The sequence below is a fragment of the Eleutherodactylus coqui genome, chromosome 6 (genome assembly GCF_035609145.1).
Source record: "Eleutherodactylus coqui strain aEleCoq1 chromosome 6, aEleCoq1.hap1, whole genome shotgun sequence".
Lineage (NCBI taxonomy): Eukaryota > Metazoa > Chordata > Amphibia > Anura > Eleutherodactylidae > Eleutherodactylus > Eleutherodactylus coqui.
Genome location: NC_089842.1, coordinates 35,761,035 through 35,787,969, shown reverse-complemented (window position 1 = coordinate 35,787,969; position 26,935 = coordinate 35,761,035). Strand labels below are relative to the sequence as shown.

Sequence of the window (26,935 nt, the reverse complement as noted above, 5' to 3'; positions counted from 1 at the left end):
GAAAAAGCAAAAATGAAAAAAAAAAGGCCGCATCCTGAAGTGGTTAAAACTGGGGGTCGATAAGGGGGCACAATTACTATTGGGGTCACTAAAATAAGTTTGGAGTCACACGCGAAATACGCAGAAAATAGAACAAGAAACGATGAGACATGCCGCCATTTTTATCCTTGCAAAAGACTGGAGTTCACATTATTTTCGTCGGAAATCTCGCGGTTTGGCCGCAGCAAAAACCGCGGGATTTCCGCCGGGAGAACCGCCGCGGTTTAAGCCGTGGCGGCTTTGAAGCGGCCCGGCCGCATGCTTTTCCGTTGCGGCCGTAACATAAATAAACAAAAAACGAAAGTAAACAGACATGCTGCTTCTTTTGAGACCGTGGCTGCGGCGGCCGCAGCCGCGGTTTCGACCGGATTTACCGCAGCAGATTAGCCGTCCCGTGTGGACGAGGTTTCTGAGAAATCTCATCCACATGGCTGGCTAATCCCGAGATTAGCGGCTGTGGGCTGTTTTGCCGCGGGCGGATCTGCTGCGGCAGAACCGCGGCAAATCCGCCCTGTGTGAATCCAGCCTTATACAAGTTTTGTGCACCGCAGAAGACTTGCGCAAGCTCCTCGCCCGTGTGTATAAGCCCTACTCTCTCAGGGAATGAAGTCCTGTGTCTATGTCACTGATATAATTCAGCTCTGTATAACCAGGCAGCAGTGAGATTGCCGCTCTGGCCGCATTATGTGTTCGCGTTGCAGTTTGGTCCTCTCCAGCACCCGTAGTTCCAACTTCTGGCGGTAAAGCGCTGAGTGTGCGGCGGCTGAGACTCGTTAGGGGCGTCATGGCGGAGAGTAGCGAGCAGCAGCTGCCAAACACCAAGGTAACGACTTATTGACCAAGTGAAATGACCGGGATTACGAGGCAGCCGCTGGCCGGTAATATTCGCTGCCATACTGCCAGTGCGGCTGCTGAGGAATCATGTGCTCACAGCGCCATCTAGCGGCTATTTTGTATATCTATAGTTTCTTGTAGTTTTCAGCGCCCTCTGCTGGCCCCTTGAGTTATAGACACGTGCGCTCCCTCCGCTGGCAGGGGAGATGTCTGCTCAATGCCAGGCGTGTTGCCCTCCAGAGAAAGCCTGTTAGTGCGTATTGGAGTGTTCTGTCACTTGTGGGTCCCCTCAGGCCCGGATTCACACAAGCGTATTTGCGCCACGTTTTTGCACGGGAACTGCGTTTTTTACTGTACCTTTGTTCGCAATAATTGTATACACTTGCAAAAAAAAAGTCCATCAAAATGGCTAATTACCGTAATTAGGTACATATATTCTATTTCACTGCCCAAATGCACAGGAAAATAGTACGTATTTTTTTTCCTCTTGCGCAACAGAATTACACGCTTGTGAACGAACTATCTGCGCCTAAATATGGCCGTGTCAATCCGGCTTTAAAGACACGCCCCTTTTTTTGTTTTCCTCCCCACTTAAAAAAAAAAAAATCATGACTTTTTAAAAAGTTTTGTCAGCGTGAGGGCTTATTCAGACGACCGTATATCGGCCGGGTTTTCACGCTGGCCAATCTACGTCGTCATCATCTGCAGGGGGAGGAGGCTGGAAGAGCCGGGAGGAGGAACTGAGCTCCCGCCCCCTCTCCGCCCATCTGCACTATTTGCAATGGGAGGCGGCAGGACGGGGGTGGAGCTCATTTCCAAAACTTAGCTCCGCCTCCTCCAATTGCAAATAGTGAGAGGGGGCGGGACCTCAGAGCACTGCTCCTGACTCTTCCAGCCTCCTCCCCCTGCAGAGAGAGACGCCGTATATCAGCACCCGGACGATATACGGTCGTCTGAAGGCGTGTTTTTTGCGGGACGAGTTGTAGTTTCCGGCGCTACTATTTAATGTACCGAAAAAGTTTTAAAAATTGTCTTGTAACGGAAAACCACTCCCAATTCCGCCATCTTTGGACGAGGTGGTGGTGGTTTTATTTCGTACACTCAAAAATGACATCACTTTATTCTGCGCGATTTACCATGATACCAAATTTAATGGTTTTGTTTTTTTTCCTGTATTTTCAAAAAAAAAAAAAAGAATAAAACTTTGAGCCGCTTTCTCCCGCCGTCTTCTGTCCGTCGCACCTTCTGTCCGTCTTCCGTGCTTTATCGGACGTCCTGTAGTTTCTCTTGCTACCGTTTTGGAGTATAAACAACTTTTTGATCACTTTTTGTTACATTTTTCCCCTTGGCGGCGCGGTGACCAATTATGCGCAGTTCTGACATCGTATTTTTTTCTTCTGATGCCGTTTACCGTGCGCCATAAATCCCGCGTTTGTTTGATGGATCCGACTTCTGTGGGCGTGGCCAGACCAAATATGCTTTTGTTTTGATTTTTTTTTTTTTTTAATTGAAATATGAGGTTTTTTTAAGCTTTTATTCTTGTTTTTTCTCTCGCTTCTTTTTGGCTTCAGCCCCCAACTCGCAGTCATTTATAGCACACATTACACAGAAGGGCCGCCGGCCGTGCAGCATCCGGACAGGCGTTCCACGCACGAGGCCTGCGGCTCCAGTCCGGCAGCAGGGCGGAGTCTTGGGTCTGTGACAAAAAATTGCATCCCTAAAAGTCCCATTGAAGTAATTTGTTCCGTCTGCAGCCCTTTGCAAACACAGACTGCCCCCTAGTGGATGGATGGGGCTGCAGTGCGGATGTGCGACCAGCACTTCATTCATCTTCAGGGAGACTGCTTAAGATAGCAGAGCGCTTGTACTGGTCAGTCCCAACTCCCCACTGTGTGGGGCCCAATGAGCCCGTAATGAGGGTGAGACCCCCGCCTCCACCCACACTCCCCCTCCTTCCTCTGCTGATCAGACTTCTTATCACCTAGGTAATAAGTGAGTTAGGGTACAATCCCTTTAAGGCCGCTTCCACACAGGCAGCTTTATTGCCAGCCCTTCCTGGATTGGAGGATCAAAATCACTGCCTCTAGGAAGGGTTGGCTGTGATTGGCTGAGCCACGGCGCTCAGCCAATCAGAGGGAGTGCTTCCTGGAGTAGGGGATTTTTCAATCCCCGACCAGAAGAGATGCCTGAAGATAACTGCCAGCGACCGGGAAGAAGACGCGGTGGAGCTGGCAGCGCATTTTAGGTTTTTTTGTTAGTGTTTTGATGCAGCTAGGGCTTATTTTCGGGGTAGGGTTTATATTTCAAGCCTCCCCTTCCCCCCCAAAAAAATTTAAATCGCACGTGGTTCTACAAAGCCGCGCAACTTTGTAACAACACATAATCGCAGCGCTATTGCACGGACCACTGATACGATAGCGCTGTAATTTTTCTCATCGCCTGTGCTGAAGCGGCCTAAAGGGTTTTCCAACACTAAAGCCAAATTCACGGCCGTATTTGCGCACACAACATAGAGTGAATAGAGCCCATGGATTTCAGTGGGTTTGTGCGCAAAAAAATACGCAGCATTTTGTATTTTCCCGCACATTTGCGCAGGTATATAAAACATATGGAACTAATTCGCCATCTCAGCGGCGGGGGGGGAGGGGGGGTCCGTGTTTTCTTGCTTGCACAAATGCAAACGATGTGCGTGTACAAAAAGTACAGTTTAAAAAAACGCAGTTGCACGCACGAATACACAACCTCCGAAGCGCAAAGACGCGGTGTAAATGTACAGGAAAATACGCATACACTCATGTGAATCCGGCCTGAACTATTCCAGACCTGTCATCGGGGTAGGACGTCATTAGTTGATTGGCGGAGGTTGGCTGGCCGCTCGGGAGCCCTACCTGTCAGGTGAGCGCTGCGGCCTCTTCTCAGGCCTGTAACATTCCGCTCATCAGTCACATGGCCTGAAGGCAGCTCGCTCTTGTTCAAGTGAATGCGATTAAGCTGCAATACCAGGCTTGGCCACTATACGATGTACGGCGCTGTGTCGGCTATTGAGTGAAGTGACAGCAGCGCTCACCTGGACACCGCTGTCACTTCACTTAGCTGGTGGGCGATCCACAGCGTATCGCAGCAGAGCGTTTGAGATATTAATAAATCTCATCCAGACGCCTCAGTAAATTTCTGTAAAGAAATTGACTTATTGTGTTTTTTAAGAAATATAATCCTCAGCCCGTGAATTTCACAGCGTTTTTTAATGTAGAAAGGTGAAATCCGTGTGTTACTCGCTGACTTTGCTGCGCATTTCCCGCCATGTGTGGGTGGAGTCTTACGCAGTTCTGACAATGGTTCCCCTTGTCCCCCAGCGGCTGCAGGCTGCGGTTCATTATACGGTGGGAAGTCTTTGCCAGGAGATCGCCAACGACAAGCAAGTAAGCTTCAGCAAGCAGGCGGTGGCAGCGATCTCCGAGATCACCTTCAGACAATGCGGTAAGAGCGCACCGACAATCGCAAACGCTTCACGAGGACCTAAATGTTCCATCAAGAGATTCTGTGCCGCGGTTTAACCAAATCCGTCAGACCTCTTCATCCCTTCTCTGTCCTCCGTGTTAGTCCCCGGGGTCAGTACTCTCCGGAGATGGAGCCATTTGGCGGCAGGGATTCCCCGAAGGAAGCAGGAGAGCGGGATCCCCGCAGGTGGGAGAGCCCTGCTAGTGTGTTGCATTCTACTTGCACTGATACAATGTATCGGCTCTGGGTTTGCACTGTTCAGCTCACAGAGGATTGCCTGGATACAACTGTAGCAGCCCACCAGGGTGTGCATAGTACGTGAGGGGGGCTGGGATGACTGCGGGTGGGGTGTGTGTGCATAGTACGTGAGGGGGGCTGGGATGACTGCGGGTGGGGTGTGTGTGCATAGTACATGGGGGGGCTGGGATGACTGTGCGGAGGGTGTGCATAGAACATGGGGGGGGGGGCTGGGATGACTGCGTGGAGGGTGTGCATAGAACATGGGGGGGGCTGGGATGACTGTGGGGAGGGTGTGCATAGTACATGAGGGGGAGGGCTGGGATGACTACGGGTGGGGTGTGTGTGCATAGTACGTGAGGGGGGCTGGGATGACTGCGGGGAGGGTATGCATAGTACATGAGGGGGAGGGCTGGGATGACTGCGGGGAGGGTATGCATAGTGCATGGGGGGGCTGGGATGACTGCGGGTGGGGTGTGTGTGCATAGTACGTGAGGGGGGGGGCTGCGATGACTGCGGGGAGGGTATGCATAGTACATGAGGGGCAGGGCTGGGATGACTGTGGGGAGGGTATGCATAGTACATGGGGGGGCTGGGATGACTGTGCGGAGGGTGTGCATAGAACATGGGGGGGGCTGGGATGACTGGGGAGGGTGTGCATAGTACATGGGGGGGGGCTGGGATGACTGCAGGGAGGGTATGCATAGTACATGGGGGGGGCTGGGATGACTGTGTGGAGGGTGTGCATAGAACATGGGGGGGGGGGCTGGGATAACTGTGGGGAGGATGTGCATAGTACATGGGGAGGGCTGGGATGACTGCGGGGAGGATGTGCATAGTACATGGGGGGGCTGGGATGACTGCGGGGAGGATGTGCATAGTACATGGGGGGGCTGGGATGACTGCAGTGGGTGTGCATAGTACATGGGGGGGCTGGGATGACTGCGTGGAGGGTGTGCATAGTACATAGGGTCTGGGATGACTTTGGGGAGGGTGTGCATAGTACATGGGGCTGGGATGACTGTGGGGTATGGAACCCCCTTCTATATCTATAGTTGCCGTGTATGCGACCCCTTTATGTAAAAGACAGAGATATGAACCCTAGCTATATATAAGGGTCATACGGCTTTCGCGTACACGCCAATTCCTTGGTAAGTCCTGATTATCAGTCGGCATACATTAAGGATCTGCTGCGTCTGCGATTCTCTTATGTAATAAAAAAAAATTAAAATTAACATAGAAAAATGGGGAAAAGATAATATTTGTCTGATGTAAAAAGGACAAGAAAGTCACAATTTGGCACAAGGCTCTTGCAAAACTTTTGCAACTTTTAGATGGATAACACTACTTTATTGTAAAGGGGCTGCATCTTGTCGGCAAGGGGGTGTGGCCTCCCTGGACCGACGGATTTATGTCTAATTTACCCGAAATCTCCGGCGGCTCTGGGATGGTGTAGACGTCGGTACGGAGGATCCAAGATGTGACTAATATATAAAGTGGCGTGCGTCTAGGGGACAGTATTAGGACCGGCGTATGAAATGAATGTGGGAGAGCGATACCAGCGGGCATTGCAGAGTCCACAGTCATACAACACTGGCTTAGAGTGATTCCAAGTTCTACCAGAGGGTGGCGCCCCTGTAGTACCTTCCGGTTCACAAATGGCGGTATTGAGATTACCGCTCTTCCTGCAACACGAACAAGTCTTCCTGCAGACACAGTTTTTTTTGTTAATGGGGAAAAACCGAACCCCTTAAGGGGTTAATGACTGCCCTCCTTTCGCATCCCCTCCTCCACCCGTCTGTGACTTACCGTCAAATTGTCCTTTTTAGATTACTGAAGAATTCACGTGAAGCCTCTATCTTGATGTCCTTCCAAGATTCATTAATAATGAGTTTTCCCGGCCTCACTAATTACAGATCTCATTTACATTTTTTTTCTTACTCAACAGAAACGTTTACAAAGGACCTTGAGATGTTTGCCCGGTAAGTGTGAGAGCGATGTCACCCGCCGCTGCCTGTCCTGCCACACTGTACTCTGCTGCCACTAGTGGTAATAATGGGGGAGTGCGTGCCACGTGTGTAGCTGCACAGGGGGCCCATATCATTGGGATACGCAGGGTCCATGTTATTGCATAGTATTCATTGTATCATTCCTTCATAGGAGTGTAATACAGGATGTAACTCAGGATATGTAATGTATGTACACAGTGACTACACCAGCAGAATAGTGAGTACAGCTCTGGAGTATAATACAGTACAGGATAAGTAATGTATGTATACAGTGACTCCCCCAGTAGAATAGTGAGTGCAGCTCTGGAGTATAATACGGGATGTAACTCAGGATCAGTACAGGATATGTAATGTGTGTACACAGTGACTCCACCAGCAGAATAGTGAGTGCAGCTCTGGAGTATAATACAGGATGTAACTCAGGATCAGTACAGGATAAGTAATGTATGCACACAGTGACTCCACCAGCAGAATAGTGAGTGCAGCTCTGGAGTATAATAGAGGATGTAACTCAGGATCAGTACAGGATAAGTAATGTATGTACACAGTGACTCCACCAGCAGAATAGTGAGTGCAGCTCTGGAGTATAATACAGGATTTAACTGAGGGTCAGTACAGGATAAGTAATGTATGTACACCAGCAGAATAGTGAGTGCAGCTCTGGAGTAAAGAATACAGGATGTAACTCAGGGTCAGTACAGGATAAGTAATGTATGTACACAGTGACTCCACCAGCAGAATAGTGAGTGCAGCTCTGGAGTATAATGCAGGATGTAACTCAGGATCAGTACAGGATAAGTAATGTATGTACACAGTGACTCCCCCAGTAGAATAGTTAGTGCAGCTCTGGAGTATAATACAGGATGTAACTCGGGATCAGTACAGGAGAAGTAATGTATGTACACAGTGACTCCACCAGCAGAATAGTGAGTGCAGCTCTGGAGTATAATACAGGATGTAACTCAGGATCAGTACAGGATAAGTAATGTATGTACACAGTGACTCCACCAGCAGAATAGTGAGTGCAGCTCTGGAGTATAATACAGGATGTAACTCGGGATAAGTAATGTATGCTATCGTGTGATGTCTCTGCCTGGAAGCTCGTTCTGCATCTTATATAACTGAAGAAAAAGTCATTTAAGTAGCAAATTCGGTTTATATAGGTACAAATCGAAAACTCTGCTAGCAGGTCCTTGTGTCCTCTCTGTGAAATGAGGGGGCCGGGGGGCGACTTCTTGTATCTCTGACATTTATCTACATCACAAAAGCCGATTTTGTTTTAAAGGATTTGACTATAACTGGCAGTGACATTTCTTGCCAATCGCTGGATCTCTCGCCGCCCGTTGTTCACAATGCTGCCATCTGGAGCGCTGCCCCCGGAGCCGTGACACGAGCGCGCCCCTGCTACCGTGGAGCAACATCTGTCCACTTTAAGCCCCTTTCTACAAGCCCATGAATCACGTAAGAGCAGCGTCCCGCCATTACAGCTGTACTCCTGCGGGTAGCGCTCTGTATTTGCCAAGTGTCGCTCCATCCAATTACCTGCAGGTGGAGGACGAGACTTAGTGCTGTAATTGCAGGTCTGCGTTGTTCTGACTCCATTCATCCGCTGGCAGAAGGGGGTAAACACATTGCGGGCCCTCAGTTCTCGCAGGTGCCTCTTGTACCGTCACCGCTCTCTGTAATGGGATGTCATTACTTCTCTACATACAAATTGCTTTCAGCATTAACCCCCTCCCCGCCCCACATCTGCCGCTCCGCGATCTCTTCACTGGTTACATTGACTTTCTACTCGCTTTTAAGATGTCTTTTCACAAAAACGTGCGTTCAACATGTTTTACCTGTTAAATATCGAAAACTGCGCTACAAAAGATGCGCTAGAAAAAAGCTCGTAAATATGTATTTTTTCACCACGTGAATGCGAACTCATGCCTCCTGTTAGCTTTAGGCCGGCTGCACGCAAACGGGTCGGATTCCGCATGTGGGAGCCCTCAACGCAATGCGACCCTGTGCCCGGTCGGCGTCTGCACGTACCTCTATTTTGACTTTATAATCTACTTTGGATGGTCCGTACGACTCGCCATCAAACATATGCAGTGCAGATTTTCTTTTTAAACCCCTGCTTTCCCCACATCCTATCCGCAATGCCAATTGCGGAAGGGCCGTGGGTCGGACCGATTCCATTGACTTCAATGGAAGCCGTCCGCATGGAATACACGAAAAAATGTGGATGCTCCATTGGGTTGAATCGGTACGTAATGCCGCAGATCGTTCGCGTGGGAGACTATCGCGGATTCTGCAATTCAAACTCGTTGTGTGCAGGCGGCCTTCCCCATGAAGATGGACATATTGGGAATTGCGCGTCCTAGCCCGTCATTGGGATTCAGACCTTGTGTTGGCGTCAGCTCCTGGAGCCCTGTATGAGTAAGTGCACTTTAAGCTAACTTTTGACATGTCACAGAGAGGCCGTCTATAGACTTCTATGCACCCCTCTTCAGCTGCCGGGAGGAGCGTCAAGTAACTAAGATAACTGAAGGTGAGTAGCGCTCATGTGAGCACTGAAGCCCCCTTGTAGTGATCAGCAGGGGTCTCAGCAGCTGGACTTCCACTGATCAAAACTTTTGACCTATCTCTGTGACAGGTGAAAAGTTAGTTAAAAGTGCAATTACTCTGTTCTCTCTGAGGCAGCCCTTTACTAAATGTATTCCCCCTGCTGATCAGCTGATCGCTCCGTCTCCGAGCACCCCTGGCTAGCAGCTGATTTTGATTTTTGGAAAAAAAAATCTTAAGAGACCTTTCTAAGGAGATGGACCCAAGAAGCATAAGAAGAAGATCCATCTCCGGAGTCCAGGGAAGATTAGTAGAAAATACTTAGTATACTGTAAACGGTTAATAGCTTCCCACAAAGGGGCAATACGTTACACCACCACCATATATGTAGGGGGGTGTCCCACAAAGGGGCAATACGTTACACCCCCACCATATATGTAGGGGGGTGTCCCACTAAGGGGCAATACGTTACACCCCCACCATATATGTAGAGGGGGGGGGCCCACAAAAGGGCAATACGTTACACCCCCACCATATATGTAGGGGGGTGTCCCACAAAGGGGCAATACGTTACACCCCCACCATATATGTAGGGGGGTGTCCCACAAAGGGGCAGTACGTTACATCCCCACCATATATGTAGGAGGGTGTCCCACAAAGGGGCAGTACGTTACACCCCCACCATATATGTAGGGGGTGTCCCACAAAGGGGCAATACGTTACATCCCCACCATATATGTAGGGGGGTGTCCCACAAAGGGGCAATACGTTACATCCCCACCATATATGTAGGGGGGTGTCCCACAAAGGGGCAATACGTTACACCCCCACCATATATGTAGGGGGGTGTCCCACAAAGGGGCAGTACGTTACATCCCCACCATATATGTAGGAGGGTGTCCCACAAAGGGGCAGTACGTTACACCCCCACCATATATGTAGGGGGTGTCCCACAAAGGGGCAATACGTTACATCCCCACCATATATGTAGGGGGGTGTCCCACAAAGGGGCAGTACGTTACACCCCCACCATATATGTAGGGGGTGTCCCACAAAGGGGCAATACGTTACATCCCCACCATATATGTAGGGGGGTGTCCCACAAAGGGGTAATACGTTACATCCCCACCATATATGTAGGGGGGTGTCCCACAAAGGGGCAATACGTTACATCCCCACCATATATGTAGGGGGTGTCCCACAAAGGGGCAATATGTTACACCCCCACCATATATGTAGGAGGGTGTCCCACAAAGGGGCAGTACGTTACACCCCCACCATATATGTAGGGGGTGTCCCACAAAGGGGCAATACGTTACATCCCCACCATATATGTAGGGGGGTGTCCCACAAAGGGGTAATACGTTACATCCCCACCATATATGTAGGGGGGTGTCCCACAAAGGGGCAATACGTTACACCCCCACCATATATGTAGGAGGGTGTCCCACAAAGGGGTAATACGTTACATCCCCACCATATATGTAGGGGGGTGTCCCTCAAAGGGGCAATACGTTACACCCCCACCATATATGTAGGGGGGTGTCCCACAAAGGGGCAATACGTTACACCCCCACCATATATGTAGGGGGGGTGTCCCACAAAGGGGCAATACGTTACACCCCCACCATATATGTAGGAGGGTGTCCCACAAAGGGGCAATACGTTACACCCCCGCCATATATGTAGGGGGTGTCCCACAAAGGGGCAATACGTTACACCTCCACCATATATGTAGGGGGGTGTCCCACAAAGGGGCAATACGTTACACCCCCACCATATATGTAGGGGGTGTCCCACAAAGGGGCAATACGTTACACCTCCACCATATATGTAGGGGGTACCCATCTCTTTCCCACATCTGCAACAAAGATCAGAACATTGACGATGAAATGATGGAGTGCGGAACCTTCTAGATAACACCTTTTAGGTACGTTTTCACGTGGCGGCAGGATTTCTGCTCTGCAAAATTCCGCAGCATGTCCACATCCAAAACAGAGTAAAAATCTGCATCATTGGCGCACATTTTAACTCAAAATTGGCAGTGTGTCGGCAGCCGATTTCAGAAGATATGGCACTCCCCTTCACCCCAAAGTCTTCACGCTATCAGCGCCCCAAAGTACCTGGTGGCCTTTAGTGGTACGGTTGTGCCCAAGTATGATGAAACACAAGGGGCCCATTTATACGGGCCGGTCTTTTGGTGTCTCATTATCTCAGCGCTCTGCTGTATGTATATGTGGCTTTAGCCTAAAGGTAATTATACACTAAATAAAAGGAGATGGCATTTACAGTCGGATATAATTGCCTCTGTGCTAGGGAATCCCCCATTACTGACCCCACAACGCTAGTGGCCTTTGGGAGTGGTTCTCCGCAGAGTTTTCTGTTCACCCTTAGCCCTTGCTTTGCTGCTGCCAGCGATTAAATCATGAGAAGGTTAAGCCCTCCCCCTAAAATAAGCCCTAGCTGCATTCTCAGAAAAGGACCGCTTACCTAGCAGGCGTGGCGCAGGTCCCCCCACTGCTGTCCGGAGCTCCGCCGTACGTCCTGCAGTCCTTGTTCACCCACAGAACATCACTTCCTGGTTGCAGGATTTAAAAAACCCACCTCCAGGAAGCGATGGCTCTGATTGGTTCATCCAGCGCTACTTAGCCTATCAATGCAGCGCTTGATGAACCAATGCGAGGGCTGTGATTGGTTCATCCAGCTTTCCATTGATTGGCTAAGCAGAGTTTAGAGAACCAATCATGTTGCGGAGGCTGGATTTAGGAATTGGCTGAGTCGTGGCATTGATTGGCCAAGTCATAAATCCCATGGGGCCAGCAGGACAGAAAAGTAAACGTTCTACTTTATATTTTCCCATTCCTTTTGGAGCTACATAAACACGGTCATAAAACCTGCAGGTCACACAAACTTAATTGACAACTATCAAGTGCGAAAAAACCTGTATAAGATCATTGGGGGGGGGGGGGGGACAAGTTACATATTGAGAAATAAAATACTCAGCGCTCCGCTTCCCATGATGCTTTACTGTCGCTCCCGGACCTTTCATCTTCTGTTCACTGAATCTGCAGTGATAACGTGAATTGCTTACCCACATGACCGCTGCAGCCATGTACTGTCATGTACTATCTATGTTAGTGCATGTACAGCACACCACCCCATTATAGGGCTATGAGGACATGCTGACCGCTGGTCCATGTGAACGAACTCCCCGCATGTCCTATTCTTGTCCATGTCACGGATGAGCAGTAAGACGTAATTATTCGCCTGAAGCTCTCGGGCACAACCCGCACACCCGGTAGGTGCGTCGGAGGCCCTATAGCAAGCCGCCCACCCCAACCACATCCAGAGACCTACACCCGATGCAGTCCCCTTAGCAAGGACATGTTTTATACCAAAATTAATGTTGTAAGATGGAAACCAAAAGTGTCGCTTCTAATTTAACCCTTTCCAATCCACTGTCTGACCTCCTGAAGACATTATGATTTAAGGCTGTACAGCTCCGATGTTGGAAGACGTCCGTCGGGGTTCTCTTACTGTATATTGCCAGCCTCTCTGCTGTCAGAGCCTATCCAACCTGTCACCTCATGCAGTACTGGCTTTAGCCAGCAGATAGCGCCATTGTATAACAGCAGAAAAAGAGTAAGCCCCTTAGGAAAACCAGGATACTAATTGGATTGGAAAGAGTTAAGATTCCTTTACATTGCTTGATGATTTGAACTTGAAAATTGTTATTTCTGTTTTCCGTCCGCTAAAAGTTCAGTATTTCTCAATTATTGTGTGTTGAACTCTGTTTGTAGCTGCGTTAGGAGACTCCGTTGCAGAATGCTGGATACAGTAGTGTTGCATGCTGCGCTACTTTGTTAGTTAAATGGCAGACACCATTGATCTCAATGGGGTTGATGGAAATGGCCAAGTAGAAGCGCTCGGCTCTCTCCCGCAGTCCCACTGACCATGAATGGCGCAGTTTGATACATGCGACCACCGCTCCATTCAATCTCCTCCTAGGTGGGTGCAGAGAGCCTGCAGTGAGATGAAGAAGGGGACATGGGACTCCTGTTGTTAGGATCAGTTGGGGTCTCAGCAGTGAGACCCCCACAGATCAGATTTGTCACCTCTCCTATGGGTAGGTGTATTCCGTTGCAGACTCTCTAATGTTATGGAGCGTCTAATTCCAGAAGACATTGAATCGCTGCTATTTTCAGCCAAGCGTCTTCCACAAGTGAAGCACATTGGAAACGCCATAAACACGAAGTAACTGTGATTCCCACCTTGAGTGAAGGCCTTAATAAAGATGTACGTGTGGTTGCACCTACTTGCATGATGAGCTGCCCGTTGCTCCCATCCTTTACCCATTGGCTTTGTCTCTTCACTCTTTACATAGACATGCCAAGAGAAGCACGATTACTATGGACGATGTGAAACTGCTGGCCCGCCGCAGCCGATCTCTGGTAATTGGGTTTGTACCTTCTATATGTTGAAAGACGACTCTGCTGGGTTCCCTGCAGCGCTGATAAGAGCGCATGTTGCAGCGTTTGGGCGCTTGTGACTTTGAGAGACAAAGCAAGCATTGTGCAGCGCAGCAGAATACCACCCTGGGAGGCAGCCTCTGGGATATGAGCTTTTAGTTAAGAGTATGGGTCCTCTTACACGGTACGACCAACGGGGGGCATATACCAGACAGCCATAATTGTTCCTCTGCTTTTACACATCTATTCACGATAAACAGGCAGTCATATAAGTGATCGACTGCCTGTTCACACGGGCCGATCCGTCGTTCAGTTTTCTGCATGTAGAAGCTCAACGAGCTCTGTCTCTAACATTGCGGCCAGGTCGGCTGCTACACAAATATCACGGCCAGCTTGGCGGCTATCTATGCCCTTTATATAAAAAATCTGGGCTAGAGTATCGACTCTCATTTATGCCCCATAAATGTGGGCTTAACGTTGTTATATGCCCCATAAATGTGGGCTCAGGAGGGACAGATCAGTATTCAGCCATTATAACCTGCACACATTCTCAATTGGATGCTGGCCAGAAAATATATGCTGCTATACTGATTCTTTGTCTGTCTCTATCAGTACAGACACTGTGAGCAAAATCGATTTAGCATTTCTACATGCCCCGTAAATGTGGGCTTTATAAGTATAGGCAAGTGTTCAGCATATACAACCTGCAGGTGAGCCTGACAATGAAAAAAAGCTGATACACTTAACTACTACCTGTCTCTATCAGTACAGACTCTGTAGATAAATCTAGCTACCGGGCTTGACATCTAGATAAGTCATATGGTAGTTATCTATATCTTGTATAAGGTAAGTTGGAGCATACTATTAAACATACTACAAAGGTTATATTTGGCTTACTGATAAGCTAACTTGGTATAACCAAATACTCTCCATCCTGATGAAATGACACATGTTTTTGGTGTTGTGGAAACGCGTTGATGGAATAATCTGATTGAAGCTCCATTCTGATGGACTGATAAATGGAATAATTGGATCTAAGCTTTGGTTCTTAGAATAGCTTGATTCCATAGAAACATATGGGGAACAAGTTATGTGAGAAATGCAATAAATATCCAACCAAACATTTTTGCTTTATTTTTTGATCTAAAGAAGAGAGTGAAAGTAACAGCTACAGTGCTATCAGCATAACAGAGTGTGTCAATTCACGCATCATATGACACCCTCAGCTATGTGGGTATGGAGATAAAAGTGGATATATAAACAATAGAGATGAGCGAGCGTACTCGGCCACGCCCCTTTTTCGACCGAGTACCGCGATTTTCGAGTACTTCAGTACTCGGGCGAAAAGATTCGGGGGACGCCGTGGGTGAGTGGGGGGTTGCAGCGGGGAGTGGGGGGGGGAGAGAGAGGGCTCCCCCCTGTTCCCCGCTGCTACCCCCCGCGCCACCACGCCTCTCCCCGCCCCCCGAATCTTTTCACCCGAGTACTGAAGTACTCGAAAATCGCAGTGCTCGATCGAGTAATTACTCGAAACGAGTACGTTCGCTCATCTCTAATAAACAACTACAAATAACCACTACTATCTGTCCGAGTGAAAATATATTGTGGACAAGAATTTATTAGAAAATGTATTCACGTATATACGCACACGGCTCTTTTAATATATATATGAATAAAAGTTAAATTTTAATTTTTAGTAAGGTTCTTTTCAGTGATTGTTTGTTATAAACTAAAGAACTTGTAGGCCACTGTGACTTTCATAGAAGCTGAATGAGAAGCGAACGCATTCCCATTCGTCATTAAGTCATGTGACTGCCACCATGTTCAGTCACAGAAACTGCTGCAACTATTGTCCGAATAATCGTTTGAAAGAGAAAATGCAAACGACAGTCTTCCCATGTAAACACGGCCATCAACAGGGTGACAAGTGATTAAATCTAGTCTCACTAGTCTCTAGTTGCAACTCTCCTAAAAAAACAGTCACTCATTGATCAAGTCGTCTGGTGTAAAGTCACAGTCGTTCATATTGGAATGACTTGCAAACGAATTTGTGCCAGAAGCCCACAGCGCCATACACATAACAGTGGCCCAGATTGGGATTGCTGGAACAGTTCCCATTCACTGAGTGTCTGACCCCCCTGTTTATCAGCTATTGATGACCTCTGTGTCATGAAGATGGTCATCAATGACTTTACTCCCCGAACAATCCCTTTAACACCCTGAGTGGCACGCCCGGAAATTTTCCGGGCTGTGTTTCACTATGGGACCTGCAGAGCACATTGCCATAAGCTGTGGCAGTGTGCTCTGCTTGCAGAGTCCCACACTGAAAAGTGCAGGACTTTGAAAAAAGAAGCAGGAAGATATTACCCATCTGCCAGAAACTTCCCGCTTCTATTTTCAAACTCCTGCACTGCTTTGTTTACAGGTTGCCACGGAGACCATCGGCTTGTCAGCAGCCAGCCGATGGTCTCTGTGGCAAGGAGAGCTGGTGCTTGGCTGTCAGAGGATAGCCAGGCACCAGCTCTTACAGCAGAGACCACAGCATGTAAATGGCTGACAGATGAAGGGGGCTCCCTCTGTCAGAGGATAGCCGGGCACCAACTCTTACACAGCAGAGAATGGAGAAAACCTTCGATCTCTGCTGTTTTAGCCCTTTACATGCCGCGGTCTATGCGACTGCAGCATGGAAAGGGCTGTCACCATTGGACCCCCGGAATGTGATCAGGCGGGCCTGATGGGTCTCTGTAAAAGTCCCCTAAAGGCACAAAAAAATTTTTTTTAAAAAAGGAAAAAAATTATTTAAAAAATAGAAATAAAAACACTTTTTTGCCTTTACTTTGTAAAAAATTAAAAACAAAATTACATGTGGTATCTCTGCGTCGTAATGACCCAGAGAAGGAAGTTGGTACATTATTTAACCCCTTAAAGACACGGCCTCTTTTTTTTCCCCCTTTTCTTTTTTTCCTCCCCCTGTTTAAAAAATCATAACTCCTTTATTTATCCACCGACGTCGCTGTATGAGGGCTTGTTTTTTGTGAGATGAGTTGTATTTTTCAATGATGCTATTTAAAGTACCATATAATGTACTGAAAACTTTTACAAAATTCTAAGTGGAGTAAAATGAAAAAAAAAAATGACATTCCACAATTTTTCAGTGCGTTTTGTTTCTACGGCGCACAAACTGCAACAAAAATGACATGATAACTTTATTCTACGGGTCAGTACGATTACTACGATACCAAACTTGTAGTCTTTTTTTTTTTGCTGTAGTACTTGTATTTTTTTTCAAAGACATTTAATTTTTTAAAATTATTTTCTGCTGTCATTTTGTGCGCAATAACTTTTTTATTTTTCCGTTGACTTACTTAAGCAAGGGCTCATTTTTTGCTGGATGTCCTGTATTTTTTGTAAGTACCAATCCGGAATACATACGACTTTTTGATAGCTTTTTGTTGCGTTTTTTCTGAGAGACAGGGTGACTGAAAAAGTGCATTTCTGGCGTTCTTTATTTTTTTTTTCAGACTATGTTCACCGTGCGGGAAAAATAATGTGCTACTTTGATGGATCCTACTTTTACAGACACGGCGATACCAAATATGTATTTTTGTTTTATGATTTAGATTTTTTTATTATATATATGGCAAAAGGGGGGATTTAAACTTTTATTACTTTTTTTTTTAAACTGTGAAAAAATTGTGGAAAAGAAAAAAAACTATTACAATTTGGTATTGACTTAACCGTCCCGGCCTGTAGAATGACTTTAATACATTATTAATGCAGTGAAAAATAAAAATAAAAAACATGCCAGAATTAAAGATTTTGTTAATCGTGCCACTAGAAAAATGGAATAAAAAGCAATCAAAATTTTGCATGTTCCTAAAAATTAGGTAAATGAAGACTGGAGTTCATCCCGCAAAAAACACGGCCTTCTAGAGCTCTGGTAATGGAAAAATAAAATGAATACGGCTCTTGGAATGTGGCGACATAAAAGCAAACCTTTTAAGAAAAAAAAATGTTTTAAATGTACAAAAATAGCAAAACATAAAAACTGTATAAACTTGGTATCCCCGGAATCATGCTGACTCAGAGAATAATGTCATCACACTATTTATTCTGCTTGTTGAATGCCATAAAAATGAAATCCAAAAAACAAATGGCAGAATTTCTTTTTTTCCCCCAATCTCCTTACAATTTCTTTTTACAAAAGTTATGCAATACATTATATTTACCCAAAAATGATGCCATCAAAAAGTACAACTTGTCCCGCAGAAAACAAGCCCTCATGTGGCCGTGTCAATGGAAAAATGAAAAAGTCATGGCTCTTGGAACACGACTGGAAATTAAATGATTGGCCCATTTAAAAAACCTGCCCTGGTGGGTCTGACAGGGGGGTAAGAAGCCGCCACTGAAGGGGTTAAGTGGTTTGTTTTTTGTCTTTCTATATCAATCCAGTTGTCATTCATATATTCTAGCACGCTCACATCTCCGAGCAAAGCAATGAAATTGCTGCCAACGAGCGGGAGGAGAAAGAGAAGAGAAAGAGGTCCAACAGCGCTGGCAAGAGGCGTTCAGACGGCGACTCTGCAGTGGCGGACAGCGAGGACCACATCATAGAATAAACGAGTCACTGCCAGACTCTGTAAATATAATAGGGATTATCAGTCAGGTGTAATGGGCATTATTGTTAGTATATTCCATATGTACTAAATATCTGTTTCAGGCTGCATTCCCACGAACGTATATTGGCTCGGTTTTCACGCCGAGCTGATATACGTTGTCCTCGTGTGCAGGGGGGGGGGGGGATGGAAGAGCCAGGAGCAGGAACTGAGCTCCCGCCCCCTCTCTGCCTCCTCTCCGCCCCTCTGCACTATTTGCAATTCGTGGAACTTAGCCTCCCCCCCGGCCCGCCTCTCCCCATTGCAAATAGTGCATAGGGGCGGAGAAGAGGCAGGAGCTCAGATCCTGCTCCTAGCTTTTCCATCCTCCCCCCCCCCCCCCCCTCCCTGCACACGAGGACAACGTATATAGGCTCGGCGTGAAAACCGAGCTGATATACGTTCGTCTGAATGCAGCCTTATAGAGATCTTACAGTGTATTTATACAATGGCCAATCACACTGTGATTTAAATGTTCTACAAACTTCTTACATTTGTAACATTTTTTTTTTCATTCTTTTCCTATTTTCAAGATCTCTGCTAACTGTCAGTAAACTACATTTTTTTAATGTTTTTTTTTTTAACACCAGCTAACTCAAAACCTGTACAGATAATATATCAAATTGCTGTATAATGTAATACAGTGATATGCATTATACTGCAGGGGTGGTCAAACTATTGCAAGCTCAAGTCCACCTATGGGGACTAAAGAAAAAATAATGGCAGTATATAAAAAAAAAATAAAAGGTAATAAAAGTTGAAAAAAAACCAAAAACCTTTGAATAAAATCAAAATCAAAAATAACATGTTTAGTATCGCTGCCTCTGTAAAAGTCCACACAGTGAGGGCTCCTTTACACTGGTAATTGCGATATCACCGCGTCAAAATTGAGACCTTTTTTTTTTTTTTGTACTCTATTTTTTTTTTAGCGGCAACACTGCTTTAACATCGCTGCTAATTGCGATTTTCATCCTATTTTTTTTTTTGCGCAATGTTGTGCGAATTTTTAATGTGATGGTGAATAGGACTTTCTAATATTAGAAAGTATCGCATGTTCTCTTGCTTCAAGATGCGATAAAAGGGAGGCTCCATAGGGAAACATGGGAGCTAAAAAACAAAGCAACACGCAGAAAGATCGGGCGTGCCGCAACATTTTCTTTTTCTCGCAACATCACATGAGTAAAAACATCGCAAATGTGAAGGAAATAATTGGTTTTGTAATTCTGCGTTTTCACTCACACTCGCATTGGGCGAAAATCGCACAATTTTATTGCCAATGTGAAGGCACCCTGAACCTTGTCAGAAAAGGCAAAAAACATCAGAATGTTGCTTATTTATGTAAAATCTTATATAACTGACATCAGGCGTAATGTGTATTCATTTTCTGGAAATGTTAGAATATAGTCACTATTTCTGTAGGGTGTGTTCGTATTCTCCAGCTTCATGTAAATAAAGGTCAATCACTCTATGATTAAATGTATCTTAGAAAATTTGTGTTTCAATTTCTTCTATTTTCAGGATCTCTGCTAACTGTCACTAAGCTAAAACGTTATTTTTTACATCCAGCAGACTCACGTCCTGCACAGACAGTATTTGCCGCAGTTGTATCCAATCTAGGAATCCTCTGTGAGCTGTAAGAGCCGGATACATGTTACCTATCCTGAAATATTGTAGCAAACCATCCAGACAGGGGAGACTTAGGCTGGGTTCACACGGGGCGTATTCCCGCGGTTTGGCCGCAGCCGAAACCGCGAGATTTCCGCCGGGAGAACCGCCGCGAAAAAACCCGCGGCAGCTTTGAAGCGGCCCGGTCGCTCGCTCTTCCGCTGCAGCCGGCGCTCCCATAGAGGAGAGCGCGGCTGCGGCAGAAATAATAAATAGACATGCTGCATCTTCTGAAGCCGCGGTCGCCGCAGCCGCGGCTTCAGCCAGACTTACCGCAGCGGATTGGCCGTCCCGTGTGGATGAGATTTCTGAGAAATCTCGTCCACATGGCTGGCTAATCCCAAGATTAGCGTCCGCAGGCGGATTTGCCACGGCGGAATTTCCGCGGCAAATCCGCCCTGTGTGAACCCAGGCATAAAAAGACTACATGCAGCTGCAGTGCAAATTATTCAACCTGCATTGCAATTTAGGTTTATTTGTCGAATATACAAACCCTCATGTGTTTGCAAAAAATCAAATACAAAAACAGTTTAAACAACTAATATAACAAGTGTTTTCTCCAAATTCACCACAAAATGACCACTTACCTCTCTGTGACGTACAGTTACGTCATGGAGGTTTGGCGTTTGTATGGGGTGGGATTGGGCGTTAATCCTGTACGAACCTTTTTCTATATTTATAATAAAAAAACAAAAACATGTTTGATATTGCTGCATCTGCAAAAGTCCGATCTATTAACCCCTTCCCGCTATAGGACGTACAGTTACGGCCTGTAGGGTCAGGGTATGCATGAAGAGAGATCGCAGGGTGGCCTCCCTTCATACAGCGTGGGTGCCAGCTGTTTATTATAGTTGACACACCTGGGCAATAGCTGCAATTGGCCGTGCGGCTGATCAGCACTATTAACCCTTTAAATGCCGCTGTCAGAATTTAAATCCCCCAAACTATGTTCGGGGGTCCCGTATGTTCCTTTTTTCCCCACGGATGAGATTGCAGGGAGTCGTGCCGGTGCCATGGCAGCCGGGGGCCTTCTGAAAGGCCCCAGGCCTGACTTAGCAGACTGCCTATCAAGCCATCCCCGTGGGGTGGCTTGATAGACTGCCTGTCAGATTGCAGTATAATGTAATGCTATAGCATTGCATCATACTACAGGAGCGATCAAAGCATCACATGCTGTGGTCCCCTAGGGGGGCTGAAAAAGAAAGTAAAAATAAGATCAATAAAGTTTTTGTTTTGTTTTTTTTAAATCACCCCCCACCTTTTGCCATATCTGTAATAAAATCTAAATCATAAAACACGAATACATTTGGAATAGCCACGTCCGTACCCCGCATGGTGAACGTCAGCTGAAAAAACAAACAAACCAGAAATGCACTTTTTTGGTCACCTTGTCTCCCAGTAAAAATGCAATAAAAAGCGATCAAAAAGCCATATGTATTTCAAAATGGTACCAACGTGAACTACAGGACGTCAGGACGTCTTGCAAAAAAATGAGTTCTCTTACAACTATGCCGATGGAAAAATAAAAATTTTATTGCGCTCAGAAGAAAATAATTTTAAAAAATTAAATGTCTTTGAAAAAAATAAAGGTAGTACAGCAAAAAAAAAAAAACGACATGTTTGGTATCGTAGTAATCGTACTGACCTATAGAATGAAGTTATCATGTCATTCTTGTTGCAGTTTGTGTGTCGTAGAAACAAGACGCACCGAATGATGGCGGAATGGTGTTTTTTAAATTTTTTAATTTTACTACACTTAGAATTTTTATTAAAAGTTTTTCGGTACATTATATGGTACATTAAATAGTACCATTGAAAAATACAACTCGTCCCACAAAAAACAACAAGCCCTCATACAGCGACGTCGATGGATAAATAAAGGAGTTACATATATATATATATATATATATATATATATTTTTTTTTTTTTATTTTTTTATTTTTTTTTTTAAAGGGGGGGAGGAAAAACCAAAATGGGGGGAAAAAATGGCCGTGTCATTAAGGGATTAAACTAATGCCCTATTAATCCCACGTGGTAAATATCAGAAAAAATACATGTCAGAATTGCGCTTTTTATTGGTCACACTTAGAGATGAGCGAGCGTACTCGGAAAAGCACTACTCGCTCGAGTAATTCGGGTGCCGGCACGGAGCGGGGAGCTGCAGGGGAGAGCGGGGAGGAACGGAGGGGAGATCTTTCTCTCCCTCTCTCCCGCCCGCTCTCCCCTGCTCCCTGCTGCGACTCACCTGTCAGCCGCAGCGGTACCCGAATCTTCAGACCCGAGCACAGCGATACTCGGATAAAACACATTACTCGAGCGAGTAGTGCTTTTCCGAGTACGCTCGCTCATCTCTAGTCACACTGTCTCCAAGGAAAAGTGTTTACGAAATGGATCAAAAAGTCCTATTTACTGCAAAATGGTATCATTACAAACAACAGGACTTAGAATTTTTAAAAAGTTTTTCGGTACTTTATATAGTATCATTGAAATATACCACTCGTCCCACCAGCGCTCAGACAGCTACATCGATGGATAAAGTAGAGTTAGGATTTTTTGAAAGTGGGGAGGAAAAACAGAAAATAAAAAAGCAACAGCCCCGTCGTTAAAGGGGGTCAATGACTCCTGCAGTCTCAGAACTACTCAACCCCTTGATTGAAGTGACTTTAATATTTAGTAGAGTACTTTTTTCTATTCTGACGGCTACAAACGTGATGCATCATCAGACAGCGGCTTCTGACACCGTTCCTGAAAAATCTCACCCCGTTCCTCACGGGCAATGGCCTCCAATTCACTAATATTCTTGGGTTTGCATGCGACAACCGTCCTCTTCACATCTCACCGAAGATTTTCTATAGGGTACAAGTCAGGCAACTGACAGCCACTCCAGAACCTTTCAGGAGGACTTCTAAAACCAAGCCTTGGTGGACTTTGATTTATGCTTGGGTCTATTGTCCTATTGGAAGGTTCAATGATGCTTCAGCTTCCTCACAGAAGACATTACATTTCCTCCTAGGTTTTCCTTATACTTAATTGAATTCCTCTTGCCCTCCACCCGCTGCTGTTTTCGGGTCCGGCCTCGGGGAATGCAGTGAAGGCTTTCTATAGCGTTGCTATGGAGAGAGCAGCCCCCTGTTCACGAGCGGAAAATCATAGCGATTCTCCGCTCGCGGGCGGCAATTCGCAGCATGCTGCGAATTACTGCGATTCTCCGCGGTCAGCCTATGTTTCAGGCTGACAGCAGAGATCCATCTGCCGGCTCCTGCTCCCGGGCGGCGGCTCCCGCGGCGGAGATCTGCCGCGCCCGTGGACAGGTACAAATGGAAACCTCAGTGTCTACTGCCAACAAATCTTCCTGCAGTCACTCAAGGGTTTTTGACCACCTACCTCCCCAGGAATCTGGTAGCTGGTGATAGTTACTTCTTTCTGCCATATCCATGTAGTGTTTCCAACTGGATCGTTAGGAACATTCAGCGCCTTTTGCTTTCTTTTTTGTATCCTTTTCTTTGTTTGTGCGAAGCAATGATCTTTTCTCTTAAAAATTTGGACCACTCTCTTGGCTTAGGCCAGCTTTACACGACCGGGTTGAATTCTGTTTGTGGGATCCTGCAGCGAATTCTGGCTGTGAAGCCGGCCAGTGACCCCATGTACCTCTGCTTTCTACATTGCAAATTTTTTTTAATTACAATATTTATTTCCAGCGGCATCGCTTATCAGACAGCCTCCCTTGACTTCAAGGGAGGCCGTCCGTAGCAAAATGGAGCATGGTGCTATTTTTCCTCGTCGTGAATATGCAATTCATATCTACAAGTATGAGCAAAAAACCGTAAGTACATGCCTTTCAATGCATGCGATTTGCTGCAGATGCAAATTACGGATTCTGCAATATGAATCTGGTCGTGTGAAGCTGGCCTTAGCCATATTTCTAACATGCAATCAAATGTCCCAGTCCAGGTATGTGGTGTGTTTTAGCTCAAGTGCACCTGATGCAACTAATGAAGCCCACAATTAGTTGTACCAGGTGTGCTTAAGACAACACATGTTTTGCAATGCACATTCTTATGAGGCATTCTATTCAGGGCGGTGATTGATTCTGAAACTGCATTTTGTGAAAAATTTGGAGAAACCACTTGTTATATTAGGTCTGTTGAGCTCTTTAAATTGTTCTTGTTTTGATTGCAAGATTTACAAAAGCTGTTTGTAAAAACAGAGAAACCCAATTTGCAATGGGGGCTAAATAATAATAACGAGAAGTAGTAGTAGGGCTTTATAGGTTCCCATCCTCTGAGTCTACACATCACAATGCAGAATGTTAGCCGGATTCATAAATATATTCCTTATTACTTCTAAACTACTTGAAGATGTTATAAGTGAGGTCTTAAAATCAGCGTGAATAGACCCATTCTAAGCAGTAATCTACCAAACTGTAAAGGCTCAGCCGCATGAACTTGTTTCTTTTCATTTCAGCTCCTTATGTAATGTATCGCCTTTTTCTTATGTTCCTCTCCATAAACGACGGTGCATTAACCTCACTCCCTTCTTGCGTAAAACACATTCACCGATCGTTGCATTAAATGCTTGCAGCAGCCAGTTGGCTTGAAAATTGCTCCCAATTATGCGTCACTGCCGGGGTGTTAAATTCTCTGCCTATTTAAAGAGCTACCATTCCAGGTAATGCCAAGGAAGGCTGTGAAGAATCCGCCCGCTCCATCTGATCAGACATGAGCCAGTTGCTCCACACCACACAGCTCTTGCTGGTCCTCCTTGCAAGCTGCACAGTTAGATCGACCGTGCCTACAAGACACAACCGAGTGATGGCAAGTGACAGCATGGTAGGTACATGGGAGGGGTAGCATGAGTTACAGACTCCATAAATGTCTCCACTGGCAACGTGTGGAAAAGATGAGTTACAATGATTGGCTGGCCTGCAGAAGCCGACACTTTTCTCTCTTACTACCATTGTGAAGAGGTATGCAATAATTCTAGCAGCCCGACAGCAGATTATTTCTCAGGGTCGGCAAAATGGGCTGGGCAGTGGTGTTCAAGGCATATGAGCACTGAGCTGCAATATGTAGACAATGTTTATTTTACTTGCTAATACATTAAATTACATAAAACCAGAAGTAAAGGAAACGCACATTATCCAGAAGTGCAAAAGTATTTAACATTAAAAAGATTATTCTTGTGGTTACAATATATTCTTGTACACAGGGGGCAGTATTATAGTAGTTATATTCTTGTACATAGGGGCAGTATTATAGTAGTTATATTCTTGTACATAGGGGGCAGTATTATAGTAGTTATATTCTTGTACACAGGGGGCAGTATTATAGTAGTTATATTCTTGTACATAGCGAGCAGTATTATAGTAGTTATATTCTTGTACATAGGGGCAGTATTATAGTAGTTATATTCTTGTACATAGGAGCAGTATTATAGTAGTTATATTCTTGTACATAGGAGCAGTATTATAGTAGTTATATTCTTGTACATAGGAGGCAGTATTATAGTAGTTATATTTTTGTACATAGGGGGCAGTATTATAGTAGTTATATTCTTGTACATAGGAGCAGTATTATAGTAGTTATATTGTTGTACATAGGAGGCAGTATTATAGTAGTTATATTCTTGTACATAGGAGCAGTATTATAGTAGTTATATTCTTGTACACAGGAGGCAGTATTATAGTAGTTATATTCTTGTACACAGGGGGCAGTATTATAATAGTTATATTCTTGTACATAGGGGCAGTATTATAGTAGTTATATTCTTGTACATAGGGGCAGTATTATAGTAGTTATATTCTTGTACATAGGGGCAGTATTAGAATAGCTATATTCTTGTATATAGGGGGTAGTATTATAGTAGTTATATTCTTGTACATAGGGGCCGTATTATAATAGCTATATTCTTGTATATAGGGGGGTAGTATTATAGTAGTTATATTCTTGTACATAGGGGCAGTATTATAATAGCTATATTCTTGTATATAGGGGGTAGTATTATAGTAGTTATATTCTTGTACATAGGGGGCAGTATTATAGTAGCTATATTCTTGTACATAGGAGGCAGTATTATAGTAGTTATATTCTTGTACATAGGGGGCAGTATTATAGTAGTTATATTCTTGTACATAGGGAACAGTATTATAGTAGTTATATTCTTGTACATAGGGAGCAGTATTATAGTAGCTATATTCTTGTACATAGGAGGCAGTATTATAGTAGTTATATTCTTGTATATAGGGGGCAGTATTATAGTAGTTATATTCTTGTACATAGGAGGCAGTATTATAGTAGTTATATTCTTGTATATAGGGGGCAGTATTATAGTAGTTATATTCTTGTACATAGGGGACAGTATTCTAGTAGTTATATTCTTGTACATAGGGGACAGTATTCTAGTAGTTATATTCTTGTACATAGGAGGCAGTATTATAGTAGTTATATTCTTGTACATAGGGGGCAGTATTATAGTAGTTTTATTCTTGTACATAGGAGGCAGTATTATAGTAGTTATATTCTTGTACATAGGGGGCAGTATTATAGTAGTTTTATTCTTGTACATAGGAGGCAGTATTATAGTAGTTATATTCTTGTACATAGGGGGCAGTATTATAGTAGCTATATTCTTGTACATAGGAGGCAGTATTATAGTAGTTATATTCTTGTATATAGGGGGCAGTATTATAGTAGTTATATTCTTGTACATAGGAGGCAGTATTATAGTAGTTATATTCTTGTACATAGGGGGCAGTATTATAGTAGTTTTATTCTTGTACATAGGGAGCAGTATTATAGTAGTTATATACTTGTACATAGTGGGCAGTAATATAGTAGTTATATACTTGTACATAGGGGGCAGTATTATAGTAGCTATATTCTTGTACATAGGAGGCAGTATTATAGTAGTTATATTCTTGTACATAGGAGGCAGTATTATAGTAGTTGTATTCTTGTACATAGGGGGCAGTATTATAGT

The 26,935-nt window shown here is 45.1% G+C and overlaps 1 protein-coding gene across 1 annotated transcript; it reads left to right on the top strand.

Moving 5' to 3' along the window:
* The first annotated feature begins 768 nt into the window (after positions 1-768).
* CENPS (centromere protein S) lies at positions 769-18,426 on the top strand. Its single transcript, XM_066606582.1, has 5 exons — positions 769-862; positions 4,227-4,350; positions 6,557-6,590; positions 13,552-13,618; positions 18,109-18,426. The coding sequence occupies exons 1-5, from the start codon at positions 824-826 to the stop codon at positions 18,253-18,255; spliced, it is 411 nt and encodes a 136-aa protein (XP_066462679.1). The 5' UTR covers positions 769-823; the 3' UTR covers positions 18,256-18,426.
* Positions 18,427-26,935: the final 8,509 nt, after the last annotated feature.